The following is a 27137-nucleotide window of genomic DNA, read 5'->3' on the forward strand; positions in this document are numbered from 1 at the left end:
AATTATAAAAATAACGTGCGGTGTGTTCGCGGTTGAGGCTTTTTATCACCAGTGACAAAATGACGTAAAAGTAAGCAGCTATATGTTCAGCCTACAGCAATGAGCAAAACCCATATAAAGTACAAACTATGAATATATAGAGGAAATGGGAAAAAATAAAAAGCAAAGATTGAAAAATAATATTATTCTGTGATGCTGACTTAAAATTAAATCTTGAACATATTTGAACATTCTGATATTTTATTCATTCGAACGTTCCAAGTTTCCGCAAATTACCAGTTTCGCTAGAATATAAATCAAAGTTTTCGGAAAGCCAATTAAGATTATTAAGTAAAGTTTCTTTACGTACAGGGTATTGAAGTGCAGAAAACTATGACTTAAAGCTGTTAATGTATCAATTAATATTAAGCTAAATATAAATCTGTATTGGAGGGTTTGCTTTCTATTATTCCAGTTAGATATTATTCGCACCTACAGGAATGTGATATTTTGACACATTGGCCGTAAATACATCAATAATATAGTTGCACGTTCTGGACAGTGCTAATCAATATCTATACACACAAGGTAAGATCAGGTAAATGTATTATTCATGTATGGGACATCTTTAGTGTTATCCGAATCATACAATGGATATTTTGATTAACTTATCTACAAAATTCAGGTAAATATTGATTTTCGATCTTTCAAAGCGCAACAGATGTCGACATTTTGAAACGTCTTAATCACATAGAAGTTTACATAAATGTTAAAATTGACAATTAAATTAAAACACGTGGACAAAGATGCATCATCATCAACTAAATGTGTAGAAAAATACAAATGTGTATTGATAGTGAATAAAGGAACGATTTAATATTGAATCAAAGTGATTTAGAACCGTACAACAAATCGGTCAATATGTTTACATAACTAAACGTGAAGGAGAAAAAACGATAAACTACGAGATATATATTGTATGTAAATCTAATGTCAATAATTCTGTGATACCCCCTTCTGTTATTAAAGCTTGCGTTGCGAGGTAAATTATGGAAGGTTTCCAGAACAGACAAGGTGCGGTTAGAGGACTTCTAAATCGAGGCATGATTTATGAACCTGTGGAATTCAAAGAAGCAGCTTAATCTTGTTTGAAAAAAACTTTGAATAATTCTTTGATAGTTGTTTGTAAAAAGTACGATGTTTTCAGCTATACATGGTGAGGAACGAAACTAAGAATTGTGGTCAGAAGAACATGTACCCTACCCATCATTTGATGTGAAACATTTATAAATATGGATATCAAGTAAACAAGCATGTTTCAATAGTGATGAAATCCATTTCTGAATGAAAATATATCGAAAGACAGCTGATCGACAATCATATTTCTTTGTATATCAATATTTTCGTATGGGATTTGGAGCCAGCAAACAGGTCGTAATCAGTGCAGCAGCTAACGAAAATGTCGCTAGGTGAGTTACATACATTTTGCATCAATATTTGACACCTTATCAAACATATATGTTTTTTGTTTATTCAATGTGCACCTTTTAATCCATTTAATCACAACACCCATGCACATACAAAAAATATTTATACAGCTGGAGTTTCCGGTTTCTTGACGTATCGCGAACAGATAGGACACATATGAATTGGTAGCAGCTCAAAACTGGCAGTTCTCTTTTGATGTTTGTCTTTAGGTGTTCTTAACTTCAGATAATAAAAGAGACTTATGATCGAATTCTGAATCTCCTAACATTTGGAGACTAATAATGAGATATCGAATATTAGAAGTCCTCTAAAGTAGATACAATTATCTTGTCTTAGGGAGGGAAAAATCCTACTTTGTAAAGAACCACTCTAATTCAAACAAAAAAATCTCTGAAACTGACATTATCATGATGCTTGATTTCTTGATTGACAACATATTTGTTACGTTTGGAGGACATGTTTTTCAGCAGACTGTCGCAATTCCAATGGCCCGGAAACCAATTGCGTCCCCTTCTTGCCGATTATTTCTTTATTATTATGATGCTGACTTCATACAGGAACTTCTTAGGAGGAAAGCAATCCTTGAATTTTTTTTCCGCTATATAGATGATGTTCTCTCACTACATAATTCAAGATTTGGTAAATATGTTGAACGAACCTATCCCAGAGAACTACAGTTAAAGGATGCTGCAAATACAGTTAAGTATGCCTCATATCTTGACTTGCATCTAGAAATTGACAATGAGGGTCGGTTGAAAACAAAACTTTACGACAAAAGAGATGATTTCAGTTTACCAATTGTGAACTTTCCATTTCTGTGTAGCAAAATTCCAGCAGCGCCTGCATACGGAGTATATATTTCCCAATTGATACGATAAATACTTGGCTTGTATTTCCTATCATGATTTCCTTGATAGAAGGTTGCGGCTCACAAGGAAGCTATTAAGCCAAGAGTTCCAAATGGTGCAGTTGAAAACACACCTTCGTTAATTTTACGGACTCCATCACGAGATGTTTGACCGTTATGGAATAACCGTTTCACAGATGATATCGGATATGTTCCTTATGTCGGAACTACAATCCCCTTCCCTTTTTACGAATGTGACCTACCGAATAAGACTATTATTCGAATTTTAATAACATAAGCAACACGACGGGTGCCACATGTGGAGCAGGATCTGCTTACCCTTCCGAAGCACCTGACATCATCCCTTTTTTTTGGTAGGGCTCATGTTGCTTAGTTTTTGTTTTTTTCTATGTTGTGTCATGTGTACTGGTATTTGTCTGTTTGTCTTGTCTGTTTCATTTTTAGCCATGGCGTTGTCAGTTTGTTTTCGGTCTACGAGTTTGAATGTCCCTTTGGTATCTGTCGTTCCTCCTAGAATATCCTACCATTCGAAGACATTTTATGGGATGTTGAATACTAAATACCTTTCATTCGAAGATTTATGACGAATTGTAGAATGATAAATCTCAAACCATTCGAAGTATTTGATAAATGTACTTGCATATTCGGTTGAGGCTACGAAGTGGTAATTTAGATCTAACATTTACATACGTACTAAAATAAAGAATTAGTATTGCACATATGTGCTAATGTGTTAACAGTTTTAGCAGTTAATTGATCAAAACAATAACCTTAAAATAAAATGTAAATGCTGAAGGCATGCTGATTTATTTATCTGTCTTTCAGAATTAAGGGCCAAATGGGATTACACAATAAATCATCCCTTCGTAAATTCTGCGGACACCATCACGAGTTGGTTGACCGTTATGGAATAACCATTTCACAAATGATATCGGATATGTTCCTTACGTCGTAACTACAATCCCCTTCCCTTTCGTGAATTTGACCTACCGAATTAGACTATTTACCGGATTTGTAATCACATAGGCAACACGACGGGTGCCGCATGTGGAGCAGGATCTGCTTACCCTTCCGGAGCACCTGAGATCACCCCTATAGATTTTGGTGGGGTTCGTGTTGTTTATTCTTTAGTTTTCTATGTTGTGTCATGTATACTATTGTTTTTCTGTTTGTCTTTTTCATTTTTAGCCATGGCGTTGTCAGTTTGTTTTAGATTTATGAGTTTGACTGTCCCTTAGGTATCTTTCGTCCCTCTTCTATATAACTATAAAAAAGAAGTTGGTATATGCTTGCCAATGAGACAACGTTACTCTCCACAAGAGACCAAAATGACACAGAAATTAACAACTATATGTCACTGAACGGCCTTCAACAATGAACAAAGCCCATACTGCATAGTCAACTATAAGAGGCCCCGAAATGATAATGTAAAACAATTCAAACGCGTAAACTAACGGCCTTATTTATTTGAAAAATGAACGAAACAAAATATGTTACACATTAAACAAACGATATACTCTGAATTACAGGCTCCTGACTTGGGACAGGCACATACAGTTACTCTCACCACAAACAGAGAACGCTGATCATAACTCTTACTGCATACATCGTAGAAACAAGTATTTTGTCTTAGAGAGGAATAACTCCTACTTTGTAAAAATCACTCTGATTCAAAGATAAAAGCAATCAAACTATCACCTTCCCATGGGAACCAACTGTGTCCCATTTTGTCGACTTGTTCATTTATTCTTACGAGACTGACTTCATACAAGAACGTCATTCGTCAACTTATATTTAATTTATGAGTTTGGATGTCCCTCTGGTATCTTTTGCCCCTCTTTTGTTGTTATTTGTTTTTGCGAAGTCTTAGCTGGTGTCTCTTGTATATGGCGTTTTTGTGCGCATGCGGCGTAAATCAAACACCAATCGATCTATTGAATATCAAAGAGTACATCCTAAACTGATGCTCTGTTATGCCATTTTTTGTTGTGATACCGTATGTTAGGAGGTATCCTCGAATATCAAAGAACCTATTTTTAAAACTCTGTGACGTCATTTCATGTTCTGTTAATTTTCTTATTGTTAAGGTGGTACCTAACACTACAGGGAAATAACTCTGTAAAATCAGCAGAACGTTTTAATAACGTTATGTTCATAAGGGAATATTAAGCTTCTCAATGATCAAAATAAGTGTTTGTCAATTTGCTATATAACCAGTGTAATTTTTCTGATTAAACGGTTGGTTCAAATTTTTTGAAAATTTTGTATTTTTGTTAAAGGGTCAAAGTAAATACTTTGTCAAAATTTAATGAAAATTAAACGAGCCAAATTAATTTTAGTCAAGGTGTTGGGTACCACCTTAACTTCCCCTTTCTAAGCAGTAAACATACATGTACACTTTGCCACAACGCATGCATGTCATCAAAAGGCTCAATTATTACATTTGTCACTTGCAAATTCACACTATACGGACTACATTACCAAGGGTTTGCTCCTGACACACACAAAAAAAAAACCCTGCTCAAACAGAAACGCAAGTACTGAGTACAACAGAAATATACACTATATGTAACCTTCACGGTGCATTTGACGAATTAGTTGACCGTTTTGGTGTTTCTGTGTATCAACTCAAGAATAATCGTATTACATGTACATCTGTAATCCTACGATATTCAACCGATCGAGTCGTATGTATCCATTATTGTGACATTTTGAATGAGTGTGAGATCTACAATTTTAATTTTTTTATTAAAATCTCTCCACATCAAACATATTTTAAAAGACTTCAAGGATAACATATAAAACAATTAAACTATTTGAAATGTATGCACCTATTTTAAAAAGATTTATGGAAAACCGTAGCATTTTAAGCCACAATACGTTATGTAGAATGATTTGTCTCAATTCACCATAAAAAACGCGGTTTTAAATAACATGGAGTTTACATTAAGTAATAAAACTTCAGATAAAACATCCAGTGTCTACGTGTATCTAAAGGAGAGTCAACCCACATATAAATCGTGAGAAAGTTCCTCTTTTTTCAAATAAATTTCAGTACACCAGTAATGTTTAAACACTTCTTACTTCGACCTGTTTTTTGTTCAATACACAAAACTGAAAATAACAGAATTACTCTAAACTATTTATTTTTATCTTTCGTATCGTCTATTAAAAATCAAAGTACTAAAGTACTGAACATCGGATGACCGCAAGTTCTTGTGGATGGTCACAAGCACTTGTCTCAGAAAAAAATCACATCCCTTTACCTTTAATTGAGGTTAAAGTACAGACATATGTTTTTCTGAGACAAGTTCGTGCGTGGATGATAAATTCAACCTCATTGTAATGACTATTATATTGTAGTGATACAAAAGTGTGTACTCTGGTTTATTGTTATAATGATATTATATTAATATATGTATATTACAGTTACAGTTACATATATATATATATATTTCTCTAACTCTATGGACATATATCCCTTTCCGAACCCATTGTATAAAAAAAAATTAATCAACGTGTGGTTGCCGGTGATCTCAGAAGATAATTGGCTGAGTCAAAGGTCATAACCTTTCTCAGCTCCCTGAAATGATCAAAATATTCTAACAGGTGTTCTATTATGACGTCCTTATTACACGTTGTAAACAAAGCCGTGTTCTAATGAGCATAACAAATAGGTTTGACACATGCGCACGAACTTACTGTGTATATTAACGTTATTTCCATCGTTATCCTTTTAAATCTATACATTAAAAGCAGCTAGCATAAAATTTTATTATATATTTTTATAGAAACAATATATATTTACCCTGCTCGTAGTTTTTAAACTTATCAAATATGAAATATAATGCACAAACTCCTCGGGGAGGAAACGGGAAAAGCCAAACATTTTTACGGTATTTTCGTACGCTTCGACCTATAAAAATACTGTGTTTTCCTATTAGAATCGAAATATTTTTTTCGTGTCATGCTCTATGCTCATTTTAACATGGGTAGGCATTATATTTGACCACATTTTACACCTCGCTAACGCTCAGTGTAAAAAATCGACAAATATAATGCCTACCCATGTTTAAATGAGCATAGAGCATGACACGAAGGAATTATTTCTTAATTAATGAAATTGACAACTTCGTGGAAAGTGGAAGGTATTCGAAGGGGATTTTATTTTAGAATAAAGGAAAATCTATCTTATAATCATTAGAGAAACAGATTATTACATAGTAACGCGTGGATTGTCCGATTTATCCAATCTCGAAAGTTAAATTATAAATTTTAAAGTCCTCGCCGGGGCTCGGACTTTAAAATTGATAATATAACTATCTCGATTGGATAAATCCGATAATCCACTTGTATCAATGTAATAATCTCTCTATATATATAATTTTCAGCCATTTGTATATCATTATATTCCACTATAGTAATAATAGTGCAGGTGCAGGTGCATGGTAGAAACAAGCACGCACCAATGTAAATATAACGGAATTTGATGAGACTGTCATTAAAGTGAGGGGGTTAGCGCTATAGAACCAGGTTTAATCCACCATTTTTTTACATTTGAAAATGCCTGTACCAAGTCAGGAATATGACAGTTCTTGTCCATTCGTTTTTGATGCGTTTTATTATTTGATTTTGCCGTGTGGTTATGGACTTTCCGAATTGATTTTCCTCTAAGTTCAGTATTTTTGTGATTTTACTTTTTTCTGTAATAATTCGATTTTTTTTCTAATAGATTGGATTTCAGTAGGTATTAATATTTTCCCGCAAAACGTACAATGTCCCATGCAGAGTTATCGGTACATGAGAGAGAGCAAAGACTGATAACTCTGCATTGGAGACTGCAAACGTTCTTGAGATATAATTCTTCTTCATGAGTTAACAAACTTTTTCTGTGCTTATGCATATATTTTTTTACTTATATATATTTCTAACGACAAAACATTTTCATATTATTAATTTATGTACTAAATAGATATTTTTAGGAGTATCCATTGAACAATGAGTTTATAAAAGCGATAAGGATCATTATTTGCATTCTATAATGTCTGCGTATTTATCATGTTTATAGATCGGTTACAATCCCAACACGAAAGTTACGTAATGGAAATTTAGGCGACAGCAATAATAATAATAATAATAATAATAATAATAATAATAATAATAATAATAATAATGATTAATTAGCTTTATTTAGAGTCGACAAGGTATACAAACAGAGACAAACTGACAGACATTCACCGAAATGCCCTCACGATCATCTGATGAAACAAGAGGCTCGCAAGAGCCTGAATCGCTCACCTTATTTTTTTTTGGTTAAATCTCTCATCAATGATTATTTTGGCTTTTCAATTTATTTAAATGTTCTTTGAATCGTCCTATTTTCTTTAAAACCAAAAAAAAATCATTTTTTCCTATGTTCTATTTTAGCCATAGGAGCTATGTTTCTTGACATACAAGGAAATAAAATATAAAATTTATGCTAGATACTCTGAAACTCATTTAGCACAAGTTTGGCTGAAATTGATACAGCAGTTTCAAAGGAGACGATTTTTTAAAGTAAGTCAACATGATGAACAAATTGTAAAAAAAGTCTTTAAAGGGCAATAACTCCTTAAGGGGTCAATTGACAATTTTGGTCAAATTGACTTATTTGTAGATCTTACTTTGTTAAACATTTTTTCTATTAACAGTTTATCTGTATCTATAATAATATTCAAGATAATAACCAAAAACTGCAAAATTTCTTTAAAATCATCAATTCAGGGGCATTATACCTGAAAACCAGTTACCCAATTCGGCTGACAATTTCAGGACAGGTAGACCTTGGTCTAATAAATACTTTCACTTCTTGTCTTATTTGCTCTAAATGCTGGATTTTTTTTAGATATAAGCCAAAAACTGCATTGTAACCTGTGTTCTATGTTTAGCCATGATGGCCAGTTTTTTTTACGAAATAGAAAATAAAACACAAACTTTAGTTTTTACACCCTACTGATCATTCAGTTTGGTTGAATTTGGTTGAGTAGTTTTAGAGGAGAAGATTTTTTAAAGTTACCAAATATGATGAACAAATTGTGAAAAATTGTCATTAAAGGACAATAACCCCTTGAGGGGTCAATTGACAATTTTGGTCATATTAACTTATTTGTAGATCTTACTTTGCTGATCATTTTTGCTGTTTACAGTTTATCTTTATCTTTAATAATATTCTAGATAATGACCAAAAACTGCAAAATTTCCTTAAAATTACCAATTAAGTGGCAGCAACCCAACAATGGTTTGTTTGATTCATATGAAAGGGCTGATAGATCTTGACCTAATGAACATTTTTACCCCCATGTCAGATTGCTCTAAATGCTTTCGTTTTTGAGATATAAGCCAAAAACTGCATTTGACCCCTATGTTCTATTTTTAGCAATGGCGACCATGTTTGTTGATAGATCAAAACTTCGGATACAATTTATAAACAAGATACCCTATGGAACATTCAGTTAGAGTTTGGAACTATTTGGCCTAGTCGTTTCAGATGAGAAGATTCTTGAAATAGTTTACGACGACAGACGACGACGACAGACGATAGACGACGGACGACGGACGACGACGGACGTCAAGTGATTGCATAAGCTCACTTGGCCCTTCGGGCCAGCTGAGCTAAAAATGTATTCTTTTTCGGTCCATTATGGTATACCTTTTCCGATGTCTCAAAACATTTGTCCATTGTTTAAGGCATAAGGGCTTCCATCCAATGTTACAAACTATGGCATTATTGAGCTGGTACTTACCAAAATCACATGCAAAAATGTGTTTTGGATTGCATTTATGCAAGCCGAAAAGTCCCTGGTAACCCAAATAGGTAACTTTAAATTGATCATACCATATTGCGAAAAGTTTCGAAAAAAATGTTTGTTAAAGAAATCCATGAGATCAATTGGGAATGCTTTAAAATTCGGTTATCACTAAGTATTCATTTTGTATAATTTTTTTTTACACATGGCGAGCGGTGTAAACATAGCACGAGACGCTCACCACGCCGACGCTCTATTGCCTATCTCGCTCCTTTTGGAGTGCATGCAATTCCCTTAGTTTTGGTTTTACCTTGATTTCAGTCTCCTCATATTTATTACCTTATAACTTATTGTTAATATCTTATTGTATTCGATTTGAGTTAACTGTTTGTTGCATATATGATATTCTATTCTATTCAAGTTAAAAGATAACTGTTTGTTGTAAAATGGCAGATAAGCGGGAACGTTTTTGAACAGAACACCAAAACTATAACTGTGGCACGTGTCTTTTCAAAATAGTATTTAAAAATAATTGGCAAAAGTTTTATAATTAAATAATAATAAATATATTAACATATGAGTGCCCTGATAACATTTCAATATATTTTTAGGCTTTATCAATGTCAAACCAGACTTAAGACGACTATAGGTCTTGACATTTAATCAAAAGGTTGCTGATTTATACAAATATTAATCAGCTTTATCGCTAAATGTCAAATTCTCATAGTTTTGCATTAGAAGGATTCAAATCATCACAGTAAATTGAAAATAATTTTACATATATTCACTTTAAAAAATACTAAATTTCTTGGGGTCTAATAAGAGATCTCAGTCACAAACAGGTGCGGATCCAGCAATTTTTTTTAAAAAGGGGGGTCCAATCCCAGGATACGGAGGGGTTGGTGGGGTTCTAATCATATGTACCTCTTCAAATGCATTGAGATTTCAAATAAGGGGAATCCCCTTCCCCCTTTCCCGGGTCCACCACTGACCAATGTAAGTGTTGCAGGTACAGAACTTGTATATTCGATCATTGAACAGTTTGACATTATGTTAAGGTACATAGAGAACAAACAGATATAAACATATGGCTTCCGGCTGTCCATCATCATGTTTAGATTTTTATCTGTATATTAATATATATATGACAACAATTAATGCATTTTTGTGTATTTTACCTCAGGTTATAAGAACTGTCCGTTAGTATGTTTATTTTGCCGTTTATTGATGAATCTGTCATTATTTGGTGTTAGTGTATTGGCATTTCTTGCATTTTGTGTGTGCAAACCATTGCATTTCAAGTCTAATTCTACATAAAAATTGTACATATTGATCAAACGTAGACAATTAATTATAGTTTGTTGACGTCTTATCAAAGGTCCATCGTCAAAACAAGAATTCAAAACGAAAAAAATGTTGAAGGGTAAGGATATTTATTAAAAATAAAAAATATTGAAAAAATGCAATGTTGGACTTGATATGGTCGTTACGATACTGCTGTCAGCTAATTTAAAAAAGGCATTTTTAGTAGTGATTCACTCATAGACCTTTGCATTGGAAATAAACACATTTATTCTTAATCCAGTAGTTGGCATGATACGGGTTATGTTCTTCTTGTATGTTTTAAGATGTATGATACTCCCAACGTGAGGGATTGTGCTTGATTTTTATGTGATGAGGGCACAAGCTTTCAATCTGTTTAATTGGGGTCTGGTAACAGCTAGTAATCCTTTATTAATTTATGTTGATCATTGCCATTTTGCTTAGTTTCTTCTGTTAACTATTCTAGGACTCGTACTTCTTTGACTGAGTTTGACTGTGCGTATTACTGTGTTTGTCTATTCTATATTTGTTAAAGGTGTGGAGAGAGGGTTGAGATATCACAAAACATGTTTGACCCCACCGCATTTTTGCGGCTGTCCCAAGTTAGGGAGTTTACTGGGTGCTGTAGTTTCTTGCTGTGCTGAAGACTAATTGGTGGTTTGGGGTTGTGTTATGTTCTATGGTCGAGTTGTTGTCTCTTTGACAAATTAGAGAGAAACCGGAAGAAATCTTATTTTGTACTTTTTCTGTACAATTAAATTTTAATTTACATCAGTACTAGAAAAACTAGTATGTTAGTTTAGTTTAAACATATTTATCTATAGTTTTGCAACTTATATTAATCCCTTTCCACTTTGCGGGTGCGAGTGCGACCTTTAAGCGGCACTAGCCTGACTTCTTTTTAAAAATCTACAAGGGTGTCATTAACGTGCAAGATATATGGCTCTCTCTTAACACGAGTCAGCCATTTATCATCCCCTTCCGATGGACTAGCATCATTTCCTTAAGACAAATCTCGCAAATGTTGTCAAGGGAGAACCGAAAATTCAGTCCTGAAACGGGAATCGAAACAGGAATCTTTGTGTGAGTACTCCGATGCACTAACTACTACACCACGGCTAGTATGTCTGGTACGAAACAAAACCAAACAAACAAAAGGAAAGTATTTGCAGTTAAAAATTATCTTGTTAATAATTGTTCAGTTCTGTTTCTGAATAGAGTGACAACCATTCTGACTTAATAGTTCTTAATACGATCTATTGATTTATCGCTGTCAACCATTTCGTGGCTTACTGTTGATCAACGAGTTATCAACAAATCTAAGGAATATGTGTTTATTACAAAACAATAAATCTTTTTAAGCAAACTGTTACAATCCCGTTACGACTTTTTTTTCCAATTTACGTTTGTGTGGTTGTAATTGAAATTTTACATTAAATATCAGAATGTCGTACGAGTATCATTCGATTTTCCTAGAGATTAGTTCCACCTATCTTTATATATACTCTCCAATAAAAATACCAAATGTCCATCACACATTAAAAAGCTATATCCGCATAAAACAATGACTGTTTATGTGTTTTAATTTATATCCAAACGTCAGAACGTCCGGTCACTATGTCAGTAGGTGTTGACCATTCACAAGAACAAGATCAAGTACATGTGTTTTATTATTCTTTACGACCCATTATCACCCTGGCACATGTTACTCAGGTATTTGATCCCTGTGTGTCACAGAATATGTATTCCCTATGATCAAAAATCAATAAAGATTTGGGAATGTGATGACAAATGACCATTGTTGTCATCTGTGGAATTTATATGGTCTTATGGTATTCTGATATACAGTTGTACGGTTAGGAATTAACGTTAGTAATGTGGATTTAAAATAAACTGGAATATAATGAAATTTAATTCAATAACTACACGGTAAGTTTCTTGAGTGTTAAAAATTGATTGGAAACAAAAAAATATATACATCGTCATCGTCATATATACAGATTGATATGTTCACTTGTTGTTTAATGTGGAATAGATAGCTGTTTTGGAAACAGAGCTGTTCCATTTGTTTTTAAAACTTCTCCTCGTATATTACTGTTCTAACAAATATAAACGATAGTGTTCTTACTGAATTTTTCAATGGATTATCTGAATTTCTACACAGTCTAAATAGTTTTAATTATATTAATAAAGTGACGAAATATTTCAAATTTTTTATTTTAACGCATTTTATTTGAATGATAAGTATGATAATGGTGAATTTTATGGATAATATTGGTGTGTAAACTCAACGTTTTACTCACAAACAATTCTTCAGTCTTTTCATATTAAGTTTGTAAGTGATCGTGTTGGACCTGTTATTTTCATGGGGTTTATTGTCGTCCAACTCATTTTTAAATTGAAAGTTTAAAACTCCCCAAAGATATACGTGTTTATTACTAAGAAAATGTTTACATGTTATTTGTTGGAAGTAGCTAAGACCGCAAAGACAACATTGGAAACATAGATTTTTTACAAGGCGTTCGCGTTATATTGTAAACATAATAAAATGGAAAACCAAAGTTTTAAATATATTGTTTTGGTGAAATGACACATGAATACAACATCACTTTTTTCAAGAAATACCTATGTCTGATCATGTCTATTTTCTATCACATTTAAGGAAATATGAACATATACATTTCTTTCATTTTGTGGGGATTGCAGGGCGTATACCCCTTGAGAGTCCTGACTAATATATATATAAGAAGACATCTGTGACACACTTACGTATGTTAAAAGTAACAACTAAATCAAATTAATCAATACTATCATCCCACGCTCGATCAATGTAACTACATATCTTGTATACTGATAATATTATTTCTGGTATAAAGGCAAACGATGGAGCTTGAAGAAATACCAATATATCCTTGGCACTCTTGTATGAGTTCATCATATTTGGTCTAGTTCTCGTTATTTTACTATATGTTCAGTATATTTAGTGTTACTTTATTCCCCCAGATTTATTTACCAAATTTTCTTCATAAGAAAATGACTATACCATGTCAGGTATATATCAGTTGTTATCCATTCGGTTGATGTGTGTTTTTTTTTATATTTTGCCATTCGATCATGGAAATTCCGTTTTGAATTTTCCTCAGAGTTCAGTGTTTTTTAGTGATTTTACTTTTTACATTGCAAGTTCCTAAAATTCTTTAAACATGTGGTAGTATACACTACCATATAACCTTACATAGTCGCCTCTACCATCGAAAGTGTAAACTTTATAAATTTGTATTTGTTCATACTATAATTATTTAATAGGTATAATAACAGTAATACAAACAAATATGTCTTTCCATATTCCTGCATTCTTGTGGAAAGCAATTTTGATTTTGTTCTGATGTTTTTTTCTTCCGTCGAAATGGACGAATTAGATGTTTCGCGACATATAATTTATATATCGAAAATATATTTTGAAAATAATACTCTGATATATACAGCGTAAACGGTTTTATTATTGACCATGTCTAATCGAGCATGTTTTCCTATGACGGACTGATCTCCCCAGTACCACACGTCTTCTCTGAGAGCGTAAAAAATATATCTATTTTCTTTTTATAACAAGTTGAACCTTGATATAAAGTAACTTAATATACATATATAGAAATTAGAAGATGTGGTATAAGTGTCAATGGAATAACGCTCAAATCCAAGTCACAATTTCACCAAATGTGTAAAAAACAAACAATTATAGGTCAAATTTTAGTTCATTTATAATTTTTGGAGTTTAGTATGACGTCCATTTTTACTGAATTGGACTGGGCCATCTTGAGTCTGCAACCGGGTGCGGGATTTTCTCACTGTGAAGAAGACCCAATGGCCATTGGTGGATTTTGGTTGTGTTTTGCTCTTTGGTCTCTTTGACGCATTGCACGTTTCTATTATCAATTTTATTTATTTTAATATGTCAAAGTACGGCCTTCAACACCGAGCCCTGGCTCACACCGATCAGCAAGCTTTAAAGCCCCCTCCCCCACCCAATTACTAGTGAAAACTAATTCATATAGGTTAACCAACGGTCCAATCTATATAAAATACGAGAAACGATAAACGCTTATATGAACCACATTAACCATGTCACCCTTCAACATGGTTTAGTATTTTTAACTATATTTTGATTTATCATACGAATGGCATTTTTAAAAAATGTGCATATTACGAAGGATCATATTTCTAATGTGTATATGCCCACCGAACCTTATTTTGAAAATTATAATATTCATCGGTCTTCATCTTTATATGAATTATTTCTTTTTTTTTTGGCATTTGACATGAGTGCTTTGTGAGGTAAACCAATACGCTGCAAATCATAAAGACCTTTATATATATACATAATTCTCAAAGCCCATTTTAGGGGCCAGCTGAAGGACGCCTCCGGGTGCGGGAATTTCTCGCTACATTGAAAAACTGTTGGTGACCTTCTGATGTTGTTTTTTTCTCTTGTCGGGTTGTTGTCTCTTTGACACATTCCCCATTTCTATTCTCAATTTTATTATATATATGTATAGTCTTTTGATACGGAGTCCTTGGGCCATGCATTTACAGGAAATTGTGGTCATGGTTAATGGTCAACATCCATTTTATATTTTGTAGATAGAAGTGCTCTGTTAATTGTCTTGAGTTTTTTTGCCGGAGAAAGGAAAGCAAATACATCTAAAAGAAAGTGAGCAACAACTTGCTAGGGGGGTTGATGTCATGCCCCAAAGAAAATTTTGAAAAATTAAGTTCAAAATTCTGTTTAACATGTACACAGGGTAGCGTGTCTATTTCTATTTTAGAATGAGTTTGTTACCAGTTTAATACTTGATCCAAAATTGTTTTATTTACAAAATATATAACAAGTAAACTTTATTCATAAATTAACGTCAATGAACCAAAATATGTATAGCTGCTCTTTGCGTTCTCTAATATTCTATATACATGATATATGACTATTCTAATTCAAATAAATATACTAGCTTACAAATTTTTACCATTACGAATTTGTCCTGGGTCAGGAAAAAATTAGTCTCTTGTACAATTATGTACCTTAGAAGTTTATAACACAGACTCACGTTTGTCCTATTCATGTTGGTGCCCTTCAAGGCTCGACTTTTCTTTAAAATGCATTTTGATACCCTACAAGTGAACACACGTGTCTTGTACGGTAAACTTCATACTTGACAAACTACAAGTTATACAAGTCTAAAGAACAGGCAACTTTCTTCACTTTTTCACTTTCGGACTCCAAACTGCCCTTAATTGTGATTTTGAAGCCCCTCTGGTATCTTTCGCCTCTCGTTAACCGAACCTTTTTTTTTCCAAAACTGCATTAGACAGTATCATGCTCGGTTTAATAATTTTTTAAGTGAATAAATATTAGGATAGGGTAGGTATTTAAACAGACCAGCCTTTCGATTGGCAGAGTTAATATCATTTTGTAATATACATGTACCTACTTCTCCGCTCCAATGTTCCATATGATTCTTTAGCTGCTCACGCGAAACATCATATTATTATTATAATATAAGCAGTGACCCGACGATATTTGGACATTTTGACCTAACGATTATGTTAATTATGTAAATTGTCTTCCTTAACTGGCTGACTAGTTTTGACCTATACTATCAGACATCATCTGATGTACATATTGTATTTTATATCATAATGTTTTATTGGCATGGAGCAACGATGAAAGTTTACAATTTGTTCTCTCATCTTGTTGATTTGAGAGTTTCTAAACCCAAAGAATATAAGTAAATGTACTTTTACCTCAGTACAATAGAGATTTATTTATATTACACTTAAACTATTGTGCACATGGGCAAGTGTATGGTGCACTGTACAATTCGTAATACGGCGGATACAACATACCACTAAAGATTGTTCGGTGACCGACTTAAACGAATGCGACTGGGGATTAAGCATTTAATTATAAATCGGTCAACTCTTTGTCGTCTCATGATTTGCATCAATCTGTTATTCGGATTGTCTTTTGCACAAATTTTTAAGTTATCAAGTCAACGTTATATCCCAGTTGTTGTATTTGTCAGAAAATGCATCGTGATATCGCCGACTATCACAATTTAAAGTTGACATTTTGTGGAGATGCGTTCAGGATAGCGGATGATAGTATAATTTTCATTTTATATGCAATTGTGTTGCTCAAAGTCATATAAAACGAAAAAAATACACGCCGAATGTTTGACGTTTGAAAATGTTTTACCAAATAGCAACATGTCATGCTTGTGAATAATTTCTTCGTTATCTAATTATAAATGTCTCTTTCTCTTTGCAGATTAAGCGCTATATTGTTTAGTAAGGACGACGCTGAATCAGTATTAAGATTTGAACCAATGGGAACGTACCTTTTATATCGTGATTATGAATCTGATAGGATGTATCTTTCATTAAGGTAAGAACCAATAAAAATGTACCTCTTATATCTGTGATTATGAATCTGATAAAGGATCAATGAAGCAAATATAATGTATCTTTATAGTATTAAGGATGTTCGCTTCTCTGTTTCCAAATAACAAACTTTTCAAAAGACTGTTATGAATTGATAGTATATAATTAAAGGAGCTCAAAAATCAGAAAACAATTAGGGGGTCCGTGTCATTGTTTTCGATATATAAGCCATTGGAAATTTGGCGGGAAATAATTCTCATTTTTACATTGTCACTTTTTTTCTTTCAAAAGGAATACAAAACATAACAAGGATTTTATAGGATTTTCAAATATGTTTTCTTTAAAACTATTATGAAAAGAAAAGTAGGGGTTAGTGGGGATATTTTCTTAATGGAACTACATGGTTAAATCCAGAGGATTCCAAACATCTGACAAAAAATCAAAACAAAATGAGCGAACATACTTAATTGTATGTTGATTATCAATACGACCGACCATATCAAACTTATGATTAGGGATAACAAAATCTTAGTTCATATATATTATTTTCTTAAACCAAATATTCAAATCATATTTAGAAAACGTTGATTGCTAAAAGAAATTAAACTATCATGTATGAATATTTTTTTCAAGTGTTTGTAACAGTTTTTATATTCTTAACGTTAGTCAGTTTCATGATCACAAAAATCTGTCTTTCAACTGAATATTAAAACCAAAATCCGTCCCTTCAAAAAAATAATTTGTAGAAATTGAATAGCCAGGAAGTCATCACCATATGATTTTGGAAACATACAAGAAGTCAATAAGACCAAATGACACAGATATTAACAACTATCTTTGATGAAGTATTTCAATTGCAAAAGTTATTTGTTTTATTCAAGTTAAGAAATTGTATCTAACTTAAAAGCACATGTTATCTTCATTAAAACAATTCTCATATCATTTTTATTTAGTCTGTCTTTCAAAACTCTATCGTTCCTTAAGATAGGAATTAGTCTGCACTTAAACCCAAAAGTAAATGAGAATGCTTGAAACTCTGTCAAGTAAACTACCTTCGTACATGCGGGAGTCTATGTTTACGGTATGATTTATTGTAATAAGTTCCTAGCGGAAAATATCTGGTTACTCTTGACATTTTCAAATTACAGAATTATTTATTTCAATTTTGTGGTGAATAAACAAGGAAATATCCTTAAACGGCATAAAAATAGAAAGATGTGGTATGATTGCCAATGAAACATCTACCCACCAGAGACCAAAATGACGTATATGAAAGCAACTATGATCACTGAAAGGCCTTCAATAACGTGCAAAACTCACGACAAAAGAGACCAATTGAATTATATTTTCTAATCACAATTCGAACGTAACATGCTGAAGTGGTATTGTAGTCAAAATCTTAAAAAAAGGAGAAAACTGAAACGACCCATCTACTGTAAATTGACATTGCAAAACTGCATACAAGGACAGTTCCAAAAAGTGTATTTTAAACGATAAACCCGTACGACTCATAAAAAATAATACATTTCGCTTTTCATCGTTTTATATTTAGGGTTCTTGTGTATTTAGTACTTTTTTTGTTCCCTTTATTTTTTAAAAGAAAAAGAAAAGATGTGGTATGATTTCCAATTAGACAACTCTGCACCAGAAACCAAATAACATAGAAATTAACAACTATAGGTCACCGTACAGCCTTGAACAATGAGCAAATCCAACCCGCATAATCAGCTATAAAACTCCTCGAAATGACAAATGTAAAACAATTCAAACGAGAAACCGTTGCTATTTTTTTCGATGAAAAATGTCTTGAGGTTGCAACAAAACGTCTGAAATACCTGACAAAAAATGTAATAGCTATAAAACATAAGATCACTTGAAATATCGGGTACACTCACTTTGAATATAAAAATGAAATAAACCTAATACAAGGTCTTACAGTATTTACACAGGACGAAGATTTATTATCAGTAGACATTATATCAATAACATCAGATAACATTATTACATGTTGGGTGACAACTGTTTTATATGATCAAGTTTATCACTGGTCCCAGGATATATATCTCTTGACAGCACGTGTACGAAACGGCATGTTGTAACTTGAAAGTATAATGTTTTACTATAGAAAATTGTATACGCTATACTGGAAAGGATGGGAAAAGGTTTAGTGCAGCAGATTTCCAACAAAATAAGTAGCGAAACCGAGATATTTGCTACCAGTTAATTAAATACAGCCTTTAAAACACATTAATCCTATATTGATACACAGTATTGATACATACAGATTTCCGACTAAAGTTTTTCTCCTTCTCTTTTATAAATATTTTATCAAAGACCTCTACTGTCTTTGTATGGGTTTTTTTCTAATTTCATATCAGCAATAAAGTTCAACTAAGTTTTTGTCTCATCGACACAAGAAAAGGCATTAACAACCTTTCAGTATATTTTTTTTTAGTGAACAGCTGTTCATATATGAATGATGTTTGTTGCTTATTTACATTTTGATATAACACCAGATGTCAACCATGGTACAGCATAATAGAAGTATATACAAACAACAATGTGTCCATAGTACACGAATGTCCCACTCGCACTCTCATTTTCTATGTGTTACAATTTGGGTTAAAACTCTAATTTGGCATCAATTTAGAAAAATCATATCATAGGGAACATTTGTACTTAGTTTCTAGTTGATTGAACTTCAACTTCATCAAAAACTACCTTGACCATAAACTTTAACATGAAGCGGAACAGACGGACGGACAAATGGACGAACGGACGAACAGACGAGCGGACGCACAGACCAGAAAACATAATGCACATAAATGGGACATACATTTGTTATATTATTGTCTCCAACACTTGGTTTTATGTTTAATCATAATAAAATCAATGTCTGATCATTGATAAATTTTTGATATTCCAAATGTTGGTTGGAATTGTTCACGTCTGAGGAGAGAACACTGTAGCTTTACATAATATGCACGCTTTTGTTAAGTTTATGTAAAATTAACACATAACTGTCATGTTTGAAGAGTTCATTAAATCAGTTATTTGATATTGTGGGATAAGATACATTGTGTATTCCGTAATTAAATCAGTTATTTGATATTGTGGGATAAGATACATTGTGTATTCCGCCCTTTTTTTGAAAGGATGCTGAATTATAGTTGACATTATCACAATAAATTGAAATGCATATCATCATAAACATATTTATTGGCTTTAAATGAGTTTAATTGATTTTGTTTGGATTACTTCCCGTTATATGTATTCAGTTTCCTGCATAAATCAGTTGGACTGTAATCAAAATGTTAAATAACAGATAGAGCACAAAAAAGTCAAATATGAAAATTACCAATATTGTTGGATTTAGAAATTGTCATAAGTGGAGACCCATTGGCGGTCACGCTTCAGTGATTTTCTATATAATATCCAAATTTTACCCTCAAAAGGTAGACCTCCACACCCCTGGCCTCCCTAAATCCGCCTTCGATGAGTGAGTTTCTAAAACTTTCGTACAATGACAAGAAAAGATAAATACTATTCCAATTAAAGGGCCCATGAAGAGCAAAGAAATTTATTACGATGATTTTGATAATTGACATAATCATGTTGATATACATCATATATAATTCTAAGATGTTAAACTACCATAAACATATTAGTCAAAAACCCATAACAATATTATATTCTCAAAGGGTTACATAAAACATATCTGTACTATTTTGACAGCTCTCTGAATTCGAAACATTTATTAATATAAATAACAACAATTTTCAATAACTCTACGTTTTCTTGAATAAAAAGCCAATTAAATTTGGCACTTGTGCTTGACTTTTCGAAATTTTAACAACTTATAAATTTTTTATCAAACAATTCTTTTCTCAAGTGATTATGAAGGGGACATTGAAATAACAAATGTTCTTTTGTCTTCAATCTACTATGTAGAGATCTATAATTTTAATAATGTCATTAGAAGCATTCAAGCTATAAAAACTTTCAATGCTCTTTCATTAGCATTACAGCTACTTTTCGTCTACTTCAAATTTAGGCATGATTAAAACGTTTGTGTGTACTTCAGGTTTCATGTACTGAAACAAAGTGGTTCTCTTCTTCTTCAGTCATATCATATAAACAAAGTGTTTATTTACTTCAGCAAGATAGCATGTAAACAAAGTGTTTATTTACTTCAGGCAAGATAGCATGTAAACAAAGTGTTTATTTACTTCAGGCAAGATAGCATGTAAACAAAGTGTTTGTTTACTTCAGGCAAGATAGCATGTAAACAAAGTGTTTGTTTACTTCAGGCAAGATAGCATGTAAACAAAGTGTTTGTTTACTTCAGGCAAGATAGCATGTAAACAAAGTGTTTATTTACTTCAGGCAAGATAGCATGTAAACAAAGTGTTTATTTACTTCAGGCAAGATAGCATGTAAACAAAGTGTTTACTTCAGGCAAGATAGCATGTAAACAAAGTGTTTGTTTACTTCAGGCAAGATAGCATGTAAACAAAGTGTTTATTTACTTCAGGCAAGATAGCATGTAAACAAAGTGTTTATTTACTTCAGGCAAGATAGCATGTAAACAAAGTGTTTATTACTTCAGGCAAGATAGCATGTAAACAAAGTGTTTGTCTATTTTAGGCATAACATGTACAAAACATTTATGTTTACTTCAGACATAGAAAGTAAACGTGCTCGTCTTTTATAGGCATAACATGTATGCACAAAGTTTTTGTTTACTTCAGGCATAACGTGTAAATAAATTTTTGTCTTTTATAGGCATAACATTTACCGAAACATTTTTGTCTAAAAGGCGCATACCAGTAGCATTTAAACAAAGTGTATGTTTATTTCAGGCATATCATATAAAAAAAATATTTGTCATCATAGGCATAGCGTGTAAACAAAGTGTTTGTCTAGTATAGACACACCGTGGAATAAACAAGTTTTGTCTTTACAACGTATGACATGTAAGACAACTTGTGTGTCACAACATGAAGACAATGGTTTATCTACTTTGGACGTATGTGCATAGCATGGTTTCACTTAAAGCATGACATGAAAAAAAACCCAGACATTTTTAACTAGACATGACGTGAACAATGTTTTGTCTACTTCAGACATGACATGTGAACAACGTTTTGTCTACTTCAGACATGACATGTGAACAACGTTTTGTCTACTTCAGACATGACGTGTGAACAATGATTTGTCTTCTTCAGAGACATGACATGTGAACAACGTTTTGTCTACTTCAGACATGACGTGTAAACAACGATTTGTCTTCTTCAGAGACATGACATGTGAACAACGTTTTTGTTTATTTTAGACACGAGGTTAAAGTTGTGAAGCTGAACAATGTTTTGGTCTCTTTTCGGAAATCGATATCCATAAAAGCATAAATAAACGGATTGATGACGTTGTTTACAATATACATTCTATATATAAATAGAATTCCGGGTAGTTCATTGTCGGAGAAGTTCTGCCAGAAATATGGATTAAGACCTTCAATCACTATCAGGATTACCTTAGGAATATAGCAAATTAGAAATACTATCGTAATCATCATAAACATTATTGTAAATTTATGTACAAGCCTCTTATTTATATCAGAACTTCCTGTTGAATGTTTGACCTTTGACTTAGGTTTAGTTGTTATTTCTTCCGGTTCATGTTTTTCTCTTTCTGATTCCTTGTGTTCTGTGTTGTGTTCGTCACTGACAATGACAGACGAGACAGTGTTCATTTCTGTGTCAATATTTGAACTTGTTTGTTCTTTATCAGATGAATGTGAACTTTTTTTGTATTTGAAATGAACGTATACCTTATGCCCAATTCTACTGTAGAAAAAAATCATGACGGTCATTGAAGTCAAGAGAATAACAATAATAATTACGCCATACAGTAGCGTCAACGTTTTGTTAACTTCCTTCAACTTGCTACAGCGCACACCTACTACACTCCCGTCCGCATTCGGAAAATCAACTGATCCATACAAAGCGGTTGTCGGTGCGGCTAATACACAGGCGAGACATAAAGACAACCCTACCGCCAAACGTTTATGGAATTGTTTCATTTGGTGTCCTTTAGGTCTACATACTTTAAGATACCTTTGTGTTGCGATAATCAGTAACAATAGAATAGACATATATGTCGTAAAAGCTGCAAAAAACCACCATGCCTTGCATAAATGTTTGTTGTAAAATTCTGTCTGCATCATATTCAGTGCAATTCCGAACGAACCACAAACCGTAGCTCCCGCTAAATCCGAAACAGCCAATATTGGAATAAAATATCTGTCCTCGGACTTTTTCTTCATTCGAAATCTGTAAACTATTATAACAGTGGTATTCCCAATGATTCCAAAACATATGTATAGTGATAATATGATGTTGTTTGGAATCAAGATTTTTGATAACTTCGAGTTCCACACCGAAATTGCGTTATAATATGTGGCATTGTTCTCCATAATTAGAGGCTGAAAACACACAGAATCGGGATGACAATCAGAGTTCACAATGAATTTAGTTCCGCAAGAGGAATATGTTAAAGCGATCCATCAAGTTAAATACAACCCGTCAAGTGTAATAACTAACAATTAAAGAAAAACCTTAAGTATCTCATTTTTATTTTATTTGAATTATAATGTTCAATGGATAACTGTTTTACGAACTAAAATTCGAAATTTAAAATTTAAGTAAACAAAACAAGAACAATATTATACCCACACAGATTTGTGAACACATGTGGTTATTACTATAAATATCTAAATCTAAAATATACAAATTTGACTGAGTGTATATATCTATACAAAGTAAACATCAATATTTCACTTGAGTAATTTTGAATGGATTTGGAACCAGGAAGTCATGTGAGAGTTTACATTTAACTAAAATAAAAATTATACATTGTATAGACATATATAGGTATACAGGAATATTAAAATAACGTACAATAATGTCAACAAATTAAACTTATTATTATAGGTCCATATACCGTGTGACAGTTGAAATCAAGGAAATTCATTATGCTATATAAAAACTTTTGATATATAAGTGTTTCTGGAATAAGTATCGTCAATTTCGCATTGGACCAAAAGTTTTGAAAGAAAACAATAGAAAACGTTTGATAGCTTTTAAACTTATAATAGGGAAGTACCAAAACTAATAAAACTGCCTAAGTTAGACCCATGCAGTGTTGTATGAAATGCATTTTGATATTATCTTAACTGTTATAAAACGGTCCACTTAGTCATCAGGTATATTAAGGACCAACTAAAACAGCTCAAACTGTCCCGAGTCTTAAACATATGTGGGCAACTTCTACTTCGGGTTTTGCCTTTTCATCCGAAAACAGATTTTATTGTTTTTTTTTTTTATTACAGATCAGAGAACTACGTTGAGCATCACAGGATAAACTACGAGGATAACTTGTATTATATGGACAATCAGCCGTATCCTTACCTAGATTCTATCGTCAGATATCACCAAAGACACAAACTTAATGGTACAAGACTCAAACATCAGGTAAATAGTCGTTACAAATATTTCCAAGACTCGCGATGATAAACAAATAACAATGATAAACCATGACTAACGATAAGATTAAAATAACAGTGATAAACCATGACTCACGATGATAAAAAAATAACAATGATAAACCATGACTAACGATTGGAATAAAATAACAATGATAAACTATGACTTACGATTAGATTAAAATAACAGTGATAAACCATGACTCACGATGATAAAAAAATAACAATGATAAACCATGACTAACGATTGGAATTAAATAACAATGATAAACCATGACTAACGATCAGATTAAAATAACAATGATAAACCATGACTAATGATAAGATTAAAATAACAATGATAAACCATGACTAACGATTGGAATGAATTAACAATGATAAATCATGACTAACGATTAAATTTAATTGACAATGATATACCATGACTCACGATTAGATTAAAATAACAATGATAAACCATGACTAACGATTGGAATAAATTAACAATGATAAACCATGACTAACGATTAGATTAAAATAACAGTGATAAACCATGACTAACGATTGGAATAAATTAACAATGATAAACCATGACTAACGATTAGATTAAATTAACAATTGTAAACCATGACTAACGGTTACATTAAAATAACAATGATAAACCATGACTAACGATTGGAATAAATTAACAATGATAAACCATGACTAACGATTAGATTAAAATAACAATGATAAACATGACTAATGATAAGATTAAAATAACAATGATAAACCATGACTAACGATTGGAATGAATTAACAATGATAAACCATGACTAACGATTAAATTAAATTGACAATGATAAACCATGACTCACGATTAGATTAAAATAACAATGATAAACCATGAAACGATTGGAATAAATTGACAATGATAAACCATGACTAACGATTAGATTAAAATAACCATGATAAACTATGACTAACGATTGGAATGAATTAACAATGATAAACCATGACTTATGATTAAATTAAATTGACAATGATAAACCTTGACTAACGTTTAGATTAAAATAACAATGATAAACCATGACTCACGATTAGATTAAATTGACAATGATAAACCATCACTAACGATTAGATGAAATTAAAAATGATAAACCATGACTAACGATTAGATTAAAATAACAATGATGAAACATGACTAACGATTAGAATGAAATAACAATGATAAACCATGACTCACGAGTAGAAAGTAAAATTACAAAAAAATACCGTACTCCGAGGAAAATTCAAAACGATAAGTCCTTAATCGAATGGAAACATCATAAGCACAAAACACAACATACTAATGGATTCCAACTGTCATATTCCTGTCTTAGTACAGGCATGTTCTTATGTAGAGTACAACTAAATTCATGAACAATGTCTGACGATGAGAGTCACAGTGATGTCACATATTGAAATAATACATACCTCGACACAAGCTATTATTTTACATGTATACACCTTTTTTAACTTCGAAAAAGTAATAACGTTTTTAGAAAAAAAAACATGATTAAATCGGCGTTGTTTTTGACTATTTTTATTTGTATTTCAGGCACATCTCAGTGCAAGAACTGTTAAGTTATTTACTACAAAAATCACAGCTCAGAATGGCAATTTTCCGCTCGACCGCAAATCAAAATCCGAATCCGATATTACAGACAATAACAATGTTATTGGAATTGAACATAAAAATGACGTTGTAGTTGGAAAAAGCCGAATATCAAAATCAAGTGGACGTCTCTGGATTTCCGGTATTCATAAATCATTAAAGCGCATGTCTGCACCGGAAAGGAATATTCCATTTTCTGGAAGTGGAATTTATCATAGGGATCCACGACCAAATACATTCACTGAAAATGGCTACATTCCTCATATTGATGAAGGAGATAATTTAGACGATATAATAGAGGATTTACAAGATTTTCATCAGTCACTTAACTCATCGCCAAGGACAGACAATTCATCGCCAAGGACAGACAACTCATCACCAAGGACAGCCAATTCGTATTCAGATATAAAATCAGATAGAAGGGCAACTTATAAACAAATAGCAGGCCATAGTGACGAAAGGCGATTTGATGTTACAACAGCTTTTGGTTTTGGGAGGACGTCTTTTACGACAAATATAAAGTTACCAGATACTACCGCTCAAAATAGACAATTTAGTAACACAGAAAATAAATCGCCAGTTAAAGAAGTTTTACCTGCAGAACATGTGCAACATACGGAGAACAATGAAAATTCCAATATTTTGTTTTGTAGTCATTTATAGTCTTTAGTATGACAATACCCTGTTCACCGAGGCTACACGGCTGGCCAATATCCGGGTCTATCAGGCTCAACACGAACAAGGACAAGACTACATCCAAGTCTTTCAATGTTTAATCAATATGCATCAGCGTATTTTAAATTCTTGATTGTTCATATGTTATAACATTTATTTCTTCATATATATATTTGATGATACAAAAACAAGTTGTTATGATTGAAACATATCAGTGTGTATTCCTTGTAATTTCGAGTTCATTTCGCATTTGCATAGATATAAGGAAACTTGTTTATAATTATAATGATTAGTATATATGTCTTTTCTCTCATTTCTGTATAATAATGTACAAGGACAACAGTAGGTTCTTAACTTAAATCGTCCGTTATTTCTTCTTAAAACAATGTCGAACTTGCCGTGCAGTTGTGTTACTGCGCAATCAGT

The 27137-nt window shown here is 32.5% G+C and overlaps 2 protein-coding genes across 3 annotated transcripts; one reads left to right on the top strand and one right to left on the bottom strand.

Annotated features, from left to right (window-relative positions):
- The first annotated feature begins 590 nt into the window (after positions 1-590).
- Positions 591-27137, top strand: LOC134684983 (uncharacterized). Of its 2 annotated transcripts, none has more exons than XM_063544308.1 (4): positions 591-1448; positions 16766-16882; positions 24269-24410; positions 25980-27135. In XM_063544308.1, the coding sequence occupies exons 1-4, from the start codon at positions 1324-1326 to the stop codon at positions 26697-26699; spliced, it is 1104 nt and encodes a 367-aa protein (XP_063400378.1). In that variant the 5' UTR covers positions 591-1323; the 3' UTR covers positions 26700-27135. The 2 variants fall into 2 exon arrangements, with proteins under 2 accessions (XP_063400378.1, XP_063400379.1); XM_063544309.1 differs by lacking the exon at positions 591-1448 and adding an exon at positions 12085-12372 and having other exon boundaries at positions 25980-27137.
- On the bottom strand, positions 21344-24065 carry LOC134684982 (cholecystokinin receptor-like). The gene has a single exon (XM_063544307.1). The coding sequence runs from the start codon at positions 23351-23353 to the stop codon at positions 22205-22207; it is 1149 nt and encodes a 382-aa protein (XP_063400377.1). The 5' UTR covers positions 23354-24065; the 3' UTR covers positions 21344-22204.

The sequence above is a fragment of the Mytilus trossulus genome, chromosome 9 (genome assembly GCF_036588685.1).
Source record: "Mytilus trossulus isolate FHL-02 chromosome 9, PNRI_Mtr1.1.1.hap1, whole genome shotgun sequence".
Classification (NCBI taxonomy): Eukaryota; Metazoa; Mollusca; class Bivalvia; order Mytilida; family Mytilidae; genus Mytilus; species Mytilus trossulus.